Source organism: Pseudonaja textilis, chromosome 10 (assembly GCF_049901715.1).
Source record: "Pseudonaja textilis isolate UNSWEBS1 chromosome 10, rPseTex1.2, whole genome shotgun sequence".
Taxonomy (NCBI): domain Eukaryota; kingdom Metazoa; phylum Chordata; class Lepidosauria; order Squamata; family Elapidae; genus Pseudonaja; species Pseudonaja textilis.
In genome coordinates, this window is record NC_141999.1 from 22,678,067 (window position 1) to 22,688,075 (window position 10,009).

A 10,009-nucleotide genomic window follows, 5' to 3' on the forward strand; every position below is an offset into this window, starting at 1 on the left:
GGATGACTGAGAATCTCTACAGTCTATGGAGATTCTTAATCATCCAGGTCATGGTTGTCCCGAAGTTGCTTTTTCCAAAAGGCAACTCTTCCTTCTTGGGTTTTTTTCCTCTTTGAAAAGGTTTCGCTTCTCATCCAAGAAGCTTCTTCAGTTCTGTGTCTGTCTCAGAACTGAAGAAGCTCCTTGGATGAGAAGCGAAAAGTTCAAAGGAAAAAAAACAAATGTCCAATTGCCTTTCGGAAGAGCACCTTGGGACACGGATCTTAAAGTTGACAAGGTTGAACACTCCTGCTGTAGATGACTTTACAAGTTCAAACTTCACTTTTGGCCTCTGCACACATCAGCAGTTGGATGTCGTTCTGGTCTTGAATCAGCCACATTATCATCATCATCGCTATCCATTCTTCCTCTCTGCTTTTCCTCAGCTTGTTTTTCCCAACTGGTAGATTTAGAGAATTTTTGGGAAGGGGTGAACATATCTTAATACTTCTTGCCTCCTATTTTCCTCATAACACCAACCCTGTGAGGTGTGTTACATTGGCCAGGATGCAGGGAGTTGATTCCCTATTTTTACCCAGGTTGTCAAAAGAGAAAAAAGACCAGGAAATACTCTTCCTGTAATGTCCTACGATTGTGACTTTTTTTTTTCCCCTTTACAAAAATATCGGTCTCTCTTCCTTTCTCCCACTGTTCTTTTCTTCCACATTCTCTATTACTGCCTGTTTAATTGTCCAGTTCAAAGGTGCTTTTTTTCCAAAGGCAATTGGACTTTGTTTTTCCTTGAAGACCTTTCGCTTCTAGTCTGCAATTTTTCCTTCTGGAAATCCTTCCTACCCCCACACCATTCCAAGGATGTTTGTCCCAAATTGCATAGCTAAAAATCTGTAGAGATTCTCAGTCCTCCAGGAGGCAACTGGACTTTCTGGTTTTTTTCTTTTGAAGACAGAGGTGGTATTCAGCAGGTTCTGACCAGTTCTGAAGAACCGGTAGCGGAAATTTTGAGCAGTTTGGAGAACCGACAGATACCACCTCTGACTGGAGATCTTACAGCATCCTTCCCCTGCCATGCCCGCCAAGCCACACCCACAGAACCAATAATAAAAAAAATGGAATCCCACCAATGTTTGAAGACATTTCGCTTCTCACCCAAGAAGCTTCTTCCACTCTGACCAGCTTTCTGCAAGGAATATCAATCCTTCCATTCCCCCACCATTCTGTCAGAGCTGAAGAAGCTTCTCGGGTGAGAAGCGAAACATCTTCAAAAGAAAAAAGAAGAAAGTCCAGTGGCCTCTTGAAAAACCACCTTTGGGGCATCCAAGAAGCACCTTCAGTTCTGAGACTGTGACAGAACTGAAGAAGCTTCCTGGATGAGAAGCGAAACGTTTTCAAAACTCCAGTTTCCTTTTGGAAAAAGCACCTTTGGGACAACCGTGATCCCTATGAAAAGAAGCTCCCTAGATTTCACCAATTAGAATTCTCCCGGAACCAAAGTTTCCGCAGTCACGATTCCTGCCCGGAGCGCCGTCCCTGCGGACCCGCCCAGGAACCGGAAGTCGCTCAGAGAGAGAGAGAGAGAGAGAGAGTCGGTCCGTCTCGATTTACCTTCCCCCGCGAAGACGGTGGGCGGCGCAAGATCGCAGAAGGAGCGGAACGAGCCTCGGGAGCCGTTTCCAACGGTGAGCTTCCGTCCTGGGCTTCCCCCGCTGCTTTGGTGGTGGTGGTGGGGGAGTTGCCTTAGAAAGGCGCCCCTTCCTTTGGCAACGACCCCCACCTGGTCCCCTTCGGGTCCTCCTCTCCAGAGCGCTTGGGGGCGGGGGGAGATCGGGCAGTCAGAATAACAGAGTTGGAAGGAACCTCGGAGGTCTTCTAGTCGAACCCTCTGCTTAAGCAAGTAACCCTCTACCATGGCTGTCCGATCTCTTCTTAAAAGCCTCCAGTGGTGGAGCACTCACAACTTCTAGTGGCAAGTCGTTCCACTGGTTCATTGTTCTAACTATCAAGAAATTTTTCCTTAGTTCTAAGTTGCTTCTCTCCTGGATTCGTTTCCATCCGTTGCTTCTTGTCCTGCCTTCTGGGGCTTTGGAGATATTGGAAGACTGCTATCCTGTCTCCCCTAGTCCTTCTTTTCATCAGACTAGACATACCCAGTTCCAGCGATCGTTCTTTATATGTTTAGCCTCCAGTCCATCCGGTCGATGTAGAACCACTTAGAGATTTTGTCCAGCTGAGACCCTTAAATCTGAATATCTGGACATGTGCTTGGAGGGGATTCAGAACTACTTAAGGGATGGTGGGGTGGACCTCTGGACCTCTATCAGTATCACTGTGGAAGGGGGAGCCATGGCTTCCTCCCTCCCTATCCTGTCTTTTTCATGCAATTAAAGTCTATTTTAAGATATTATCAACATCCTCTTGGGTCTTCCTCCCAAAATGTATAGCCATTGCAATAAATCATTGAAATTATTTTGAGTTTGTCTTCTCTACAGTTTAACTTTGCTTCACAGAACACCTCTTGGGCTTCAGGCCATGGCGTCCTACAAGCTTATTTGTATTTATTTCTGAGCCACAGATCTGTGGTTGTCCTAGTAGAGTAGATGTTATTCCCTCTCTTGGGGGCATTTGATACCTGTTTGATTCGATGTTATAAAAATTATTTTCTCTCTCCAGGTGTTGATTCCCTAAGGAAAAAAAAAAGGAAAAAGCAAGCAGTTTGCCCCCAGAAGGCAGAGAGAAAATTTTCCAGACAAAATCGAAGCAAGAAATCACAGTATGGAAATTCCAGCAGACAAAGGCTGCCCTTCGCAGAGCAACAGAGATTCTGATCACCGAGCATCTCCTGGGGATGATCAGAACTTTGCAGCCTCAGATATGTGCAACTTTGGGACAGTTGGCAGTTCCCCTAGGGGTCACACATATTGGGGAGAACAAATGTCAGGAGTCCCAAATTCACACAACTATTCCCTGAGCAGGAAAGGAACATTTCAATCACCTTCTCCTAGGGAGGAGGAATCTTGGCATCCAGGCCAAAATGCTTTGGTGGATAGACACAGGTCTAAAGTGGGGGCCCCTCTCTCCTGCTGCTGGGGTGAATTAAAGACAGAAAGCCCAGCCACAAAAGAGGGAAGCAAGGTTACCCAAGATTTTAACCAAGGCACTGAAAAACTGGGGGACTTGGATGCTGAAAATGGCGCCCCCAACGGAGAGGAGTCCTCCAATGACCAACAGTCCCATTACAAAAATGGAAATTACAAATCATCTTGTTCAAACGTAGTGACCGATAGTCCCATGGAGGAGGAAGACTCTGCTGTGCTGGCCATGTTCCATGCTGTGGCCAACAGCCACTTGGCAGTCCAGAGCCAACAGAAGGATGAGCCGGATTTTACAGCAGTCCAGAAATTGGACATTTTACGGAATTTATACCACACCAAGCCTCTGATCTTCCTGGAGCGCTTCCGAACGGTATTGCGCGAAGAAGACTTGCCCTGTTTCCACCATCTCTCTGGCAATTATGAGGCAGATTTTTACTGCGCTGAAGTCCGCAAAGCAAACCTGGGGAAAACCCTACACACTAGGGTGAGGAACAAGCGCTACGCAGCTTTGCAAGAACTCATCAGAGGTACCGGGGCCTGACTTCGGGGGGTGGGGGGGTGGGGTGTTGCAGTTTGTTTAGAAGTAAACCTGTGGATTGGTGGATTTATGGACTAAGGGTTAGGAACAGGCGCCATTTTAGCAGCATAAGTTGCAGGTGTTAATGTGCAAAACTTTCTGATGTATATTAGTGGCTGACTTCAGTGATAGGACTAAGATCATTCATAGCATAGTTCTCCAGCTTAGTCAGAGATCAAATGCCCACAATAGGCTACACTAGCTACTCGTCTAGCTTTTTTGTGGTTCATCTTATTTTGCTAGTTAATAGTTCCGTTGTGCAAAGGCAGAAATTTGAGTTTGTTCTGTAACTAAGCCAGATGGGAGGGAGGGGGAGAAATGCAGTGATGTTGGATGGAGTGGATACAGTGATAAGTAGGTGAGTGGGTGGATGGATGATAGATACCATAGATAGACAGATGATGGATGGATGGATATTAGAGACAGACAGACACAATAAATAGGTAGGTAGGTAGATAGATTGATAGATAGACAGACAGACAGACAGATAGAAAGATAGGTAGATGAGATGACAGAGATAGACAGAGATAGATAGAGATAGATAGATAGATAGATAGATAGATAGATAGACCATAGATAGATATAGATTACAGAGAGAGAGAGAGAGAGAGAATTGCCATTTGTCTAATCCAATTTGTCTGTTGCACCGACCAATGTGCCAGCTCACAGACACCCCTCTCTCCATTCCTTGCAGGTGGGGAATATTTCAGCGATGAACAAATGAGGGGCCGGGACCCCCTCCTTTATGAACAGTACATCGGGCAATATCTGAGCGATGAGGAGCTGCAGGAGCTGGGCCACTGTAAACTGGAGGCTTCCTGCTCCCTCTCGGGCATCCTCCTAGATTCCTACCAAGAGAAGGTCATCCAGCAGCGGTTGCTGATCCAGCAAGAGCAGGAAGAGGCCTGCCAAGAGGAAGAGGAGGAAGACAGTGACCAGGACAGCAAAGGTAGGTGAAACAAGGAAGTGGGATCTGGTGGTTGGACCTCAAGGGATCCAGGCCCTGAGAGCAGCTGAGTTGCTTTGAAGGGAATAACAGAGAACCTGCGGCTTTGCTGGGAAATGGGAAATAATGGATAGGATTTAAATCACCATTAAATCAAATTCTAAATTAAATAGAATTCAATCCATTTCTTATCGTCTCATAAACTGCCAGGGAGGATTTCTGTCTCCCTAAAGATTAGGGGAAGCTGCCTCTACTATCCTGAATAGTAGGAGAGCCAGCTTGGTCTAGCGGTTAAGGCACCAGGCTAAAAATCAGAGGACAGTGAGTTCTAATCCTGCCTTCCTTAAGCACGAAAGCCGGTTGGGTGACTTTGACCCAATCCCCAGGAGATGGTGAATTCTAGTCCCGCCTTAGGCATGGAAGCCAGCTGGGTGATTTTGTCAGTGAGTGTGATGACCCAAAGGGGCGTGGCACAAAAGCAATAAAGTCACAAAAGTAGATAAAGTCCCTTTCATACCTCCAACTTGGCCCCCAATGTCCAGTTATCTTCGGCTGGAGAAAAAACTCTCCCAAGAACAGTCTTTAAAGGGAAGAAATTCAGTCCAAACCCAAAGCGCATATAAATTATAAGTAAAAACCAATACAAATCACGCTGCAGCAATTAACGGCAGGATAAGGAATTGCAGACTTCCAAAAAACACACACACAGTTGGTAGGACGCCAGAACTCAGATAAACCTCGACAAACAAAGATAATGCATGCTTTGCTTCCAGCAACAGTTTGCCTTTTTAAACAGTTTTTCCAGCTGCAGCTAATGAAGGGGATCAGGGCCCTTTCCTCCCCCGTAAGCCACGTAACTCACGTTGCTCCCTTCTCCATTCCTCCCTGCATGCCTTAGGATGAAGAGGGGGTGGGCCTGGGTCTTCTTCTGAAGGCCCAGCCAGACTGTGCCCTTCCCCAGTTTCTTCCACGGCCACCGGAGCCACACTCCCACTCCCTGTCAGCTGCTTGACCTCCCCCTCAGAATCAGATTCCAACAGGGGTATGACAGTCAGTCTCTCAGCCCAACCCTCCTCTTCTCCCCTCTTTAGACCAAGATTTTAACCCCGATGCAGACGAATGGGTCCCCGATGAGGAGGAGAAGGCTTTTCTGCGGGAAGAGTTCACGAGCCGTATGTACCAGCACTTCCTGGAGGGCAAGGATCTGGACTTCAACTACAGGTAAGGGCAGGACAGATCCCTAGCAAGAATTGCACGCACCCCTAACAACACTAAGGTGGATTTACCTATTGTGGAAGCCAAGCCCAGGTAACCAAGCTCATACATTCCCCACTTCTGAATTGCTAGCAAGTGATTCGGTGAAAAGAAGAGTGGACTGACAGGAAGAGGAAAAATGCACAAGGTCGTAACTGTCCTGGCTGCTCCCCAAACACAACAAACCCTCTGTCAGTTAAATCCATGATTCCTTTATTGGGAGCGCCAGCAGCCCCGGCAAAAAGTTCCTCTCTCACCACAGACTAGCAAGTCCAGCCGGCCGGGAGAGGAATAGTTTTCTGCCACACCTATTCATCTCCACCCCCTGCCTTTTATCCTCAGAGCTCGGGTGAGGCCTCATTAGCAGCGGTGGCTCTTCCATCCCAAGGACTGGCCCATAGATTTCCACTGCTCTCCTCTCCTCTGCCTTCTGTGCATCTGTGCGTCAGGCACTGGGCCCAGCTGTTCCTCCTCTTCCTCCTCAGCCACCTCCAGACCTGGGGGCCGTTGACTCTCCATCTGAGGGCTGACGGGCGGCCCCGGCTCCGCCTCTGTCTCCCTCTCTGCCAGCTCCACTCCCCTCTTCCCCCTCGGAGCTCCCAGGTTGCCTTGATGCTGACCCGGACTCCCACACCACCTCCTCATCCGATTCAGCGGCTGGGGGAGCCGACAGCCCATAATTTCGGGCTGAATTGTCGCAAGACAAGGACGCCCCGCGTCGAAACCCTAAACCCCTTTTCCCGCTCTCTCCTTTACCCCCCTCGCTTCCCGCTCCTCCCTCAGTGAAGTCGACGAGAACCCCGAGTTCGATAACCTCGACATCGTCTCGAGAGACGAGGAAGAACGCTACTTTGACGGGGAGGAACCCGAAGCCGCCGACGGCATGGAAACGGAGGAGACGGAACGAGGCGTTTAAGTTTTCCTGGGACCGGAGGGGAGGCGAAGGGCCCCCCCCCGGAGCACCCTGCTGCAGGGGCAACGAAACAGAGGATGTGCGCCTGGGCGGTCCCCCGATTTCTTCATCTTTCCTGAATCGGGTGGAAAAATCAGCTTTTCACCTTCACAGCGAAGGAAGTGTTGAAATCGGAACCGGCTGCCAAGGGAAGTTGGGAAGGCCCAGGCCCATTTCGTAGCCGGTTGGGGAAATAAACTTCTATCCTTCCTGAATTCTTCTGGGCCCCCAGTAGGAAAAGATGGCAAGAGGACGGAAAGATCTGAGAATCTTCCTCATCCCGTGATTGGGACACATCCGTTGTGGGAGATGCCAGCATGTTGGGTTTTTTTTGTGTCTGCCTTTCTCCCTTGATTTGTAAATCAGTGTTTTTTTTTCAACCTTGGCCGCTTTAAGAGGGGTGGACTTCAACTCCCAGAATTCCCCAGCCAGCCATGGCTGGCTGGGGAATTCTGGGAGTTGAAGTCCACCCTCTTAAAGCGGCCAAGGTTGAAAAAAACCCCACTATTTTATTTAATTAGTCTCCATTAGAGACAGAGCGGGCTATCACCCCAAATCAAACATCCCTCCGTCCCCGCCGGTGTTCTGTTATTCCATTGGCGAATTGCGGTACATTTTCCAGCCTTCGGAGGTGAACAATAAAGCCGTTAAATAAAGGTTGGCGTCACTTAGCGATTTCTTCAGAACGCGCCAGGAAGCTCACCACTGCGAAGTCAACATTCGATACACCTCTGCCTCGAAAGGGTCATGGTTGAGAAAACAGGAGTGGGGGGGGAACCCAAATGGAAGACGTTTTTAGGATTTGCGCTAATTAATTCTGCAATTAGAAGGCTCAGTTTGGTTAAGGCACCGGTCTAGAAAGCAAGAGACAGGGACGAGAGCTGGCTGGGTGACTTGGGGCCAATCACCAGGAGATGGTGAGTTCTTGTCCTGCCTTAGGCATGAAAGCTGATTGGGTGACTTTGGGCCAATCACCAAGAGACGGTGAGTTCTAGCCCTGCCTTAGGCATGAAAGCTGGCTGGGTGGCTCTGGGCCAATCACCAGGAGATGGTGACTTCTAGTCCTGCCTTAGGCATGAAAGCTGACTGGGTGACTTTGGGCCAATCACCAGGAGATGGTGACTTCTAGTCCTGACTTAGGCATGAAAGCTGATTGGGTGACTTTGGGCCAATCACCAGGAGATGGTGAGTTCTAGTTCCGCCTTAGGCATGAAAGCTGACTGGGTGACTTTGGGCCAATCACCAGGAGACGGTGAGTTCTAGTTCCACCTTAGCCGCGAAAGCTGACTGGGTGACTTTGGGCCAATCACCAGGAGACGGTGAGTTCTAGTCCTGCCTTAGCCATGAAAGCTGATTGGGTGTCTTTGGGCCAATCACCAGGAGACGGTGAGTTCTAGTCCTGCCTTAGGCATGAAAGCTGGCTGGGTGTCTTTGGGCCAATCACCAGGAGATGGTGAGTTCTAGTCCTGCCTTAGGCATGAAAGCTGATTGGGTGGCTCTGGGCCAATCACCAGGAGACGGTGAGTTCTAGTCCTGCCTTAGGAATGAAAGCTGGCTGGGTGTCTTTGGGTCAGCCCCTCTCTCACAGCTCACAAGGTTGTTGGGAAGAACAAAAAGGAGGAAGCTGAGCTGGATATATTTGCCACCTTGAGTTACTTACAAAGAAATAAAGGAAGGCATAAAAGTTTAATAAATAAACAGAGGGGAGTTGATGTCCTTCTAAGAGAGCAAGGAATTTGCCCTTACAGCCGAAAAGACTTGACCAGGATACAAACTCTACCACGTTTTCTAATGAACTCAAGTGGCTTGTAAAGAACCGCTTTCCAGTTTTAATCTGGTTTGGAAGCCAGGTCTGTGTAGCGGGTGGGGAGCAAGTGGAGTTTTCAACTGCTGCCAATTAGCTGTCCACTTACGACAACTCACACAGACTTCGGAGTCCCAAGAGGGCTGGCAAAACCCAAACCGCCCATCTTGTCTATTTGCTGAGAACAAAGCCCTAAATCTAGGCTAAACCGTGCTGATTACTTAAATCCCATCACCGCCAGCTGCTTTGGATGGCTACGGCCAAGAGGAGGCAGCAAATCTCCAATAAACATCTGGCTTGGATTCGGTTTGGGAAAAAAAAAAACCGCCTTCAAATTTGTCTGGAGAGGTCAGATGTTCTCTGGGATGCTGGGTCGACCACGAGGCGTCTCTCTTCCCTTTTCCTTTTCCTTCGTCGTTTGATTGCCTGTCACCCGTTGCCCTCCTGACCAGCTAACTGATTCTGGAGTTCCTTCGGTGACGGCAGCGATTTTACTACGACTCCACCCCAAACGCGTTCCTAACCAACTAATCGAAAAGAGAAGCAACTGAGATCCCAGGAGAAATTTCCTGACCGTGAGGGAAAAAATTAACCAGCGAAACTGCTTGCCTCTAGAAGTTGTGGGTGCTTCCGTCACTGGAGGCTTTGAAGAAGAGTTTGGATGACCCTTCGTCTGGAAGGGGTTAGGGTTAGGAGGAGGGAGTGCCCGGCCGAGCCCTCCGTGAAAGAAGGTTCCAAAGAAATGTGGGCACCATCCCTGCAGGTCCTGCCTCCCAGTTGCCGCTGACTTCATCTTAGGCAACCAGTCATCCTGAATATGTTTTGCTCACGCCACAGCTTCCCCTTTTCTCACGACTCAGGAATCCGACACTCAGCGCCATGATTGATGTTACGGTTAATGGCGTTTGCGGGAACTGCTTTTCCGGGCCCCCAAGAAGGTGCAAAGGCCCAGCCGTGGGCTGTGGCACCCGTGGCCTCGTGAAAGGCTCGCTAATAAAAGAGAGTTGGCAGCTCTGGGTTGAAATGGTTCTAGCCCTGTGGTTTGGCTCTGCTCTGCTACCCTGTCCTGTTCTGTGCTGCCATATCCTTTCCCAATCTTATCCTACCCTAATCCTATCCTAACCAATATCTCCTACCCCACTGTACCCTGTCCTATCCGATCTATCCTGCTTTATCCTATCCTATCCTGCCGTATCCTATCCGATCTATCCCATCCTGCCGTATCCTGCTGTATCCTATCCAATATATCCTACCCTACCCGATTCTATCCAATCTATCCTATCCTGCCATATCCTATCCTATCCAATCTATCCTATCCTATCCGATCTATCCTATCCTATCCGATCTATCCTATCCTGCCGTATCCTGCTGTATCCTATCCAATATA

At 48.9% G+C, this 10,009-nt stretch overlaps 1 protein-coding gene across 1 annotated transcript; it reads left to right on the plus strand.

Annotated features, from left to right (window-relative positions):
- Window positions 1–1,518: 1,518 nt before the first annotated feature.
- On the plus strand, window positions 1,519–7,474 carry CCDC97 (coiled-coil domain containing 97). Its single transcript, XM_087940179.1, has 5 exons — window positions 1,519–1,676; window positions 2,668–3,616; window positions 4,361–4,615; window positions 5,704–5,833; window positions 6,650–7,474. Exons 2-5 carry the CDS (start codon window positions 2,770–2,772, stop codon window positions 6,780–6,782), a joined length of 1,365 nt encoding a protein of 454 aa, XP_087796305.1. The 5' UTR covers window positions 1,519–1,676; window positions 2,668–2,769; the 3' UTR covers window positions 6,783–7,474.
- Window positions 7,475–10,009: the final 2,535 nt, after the last annotated feature.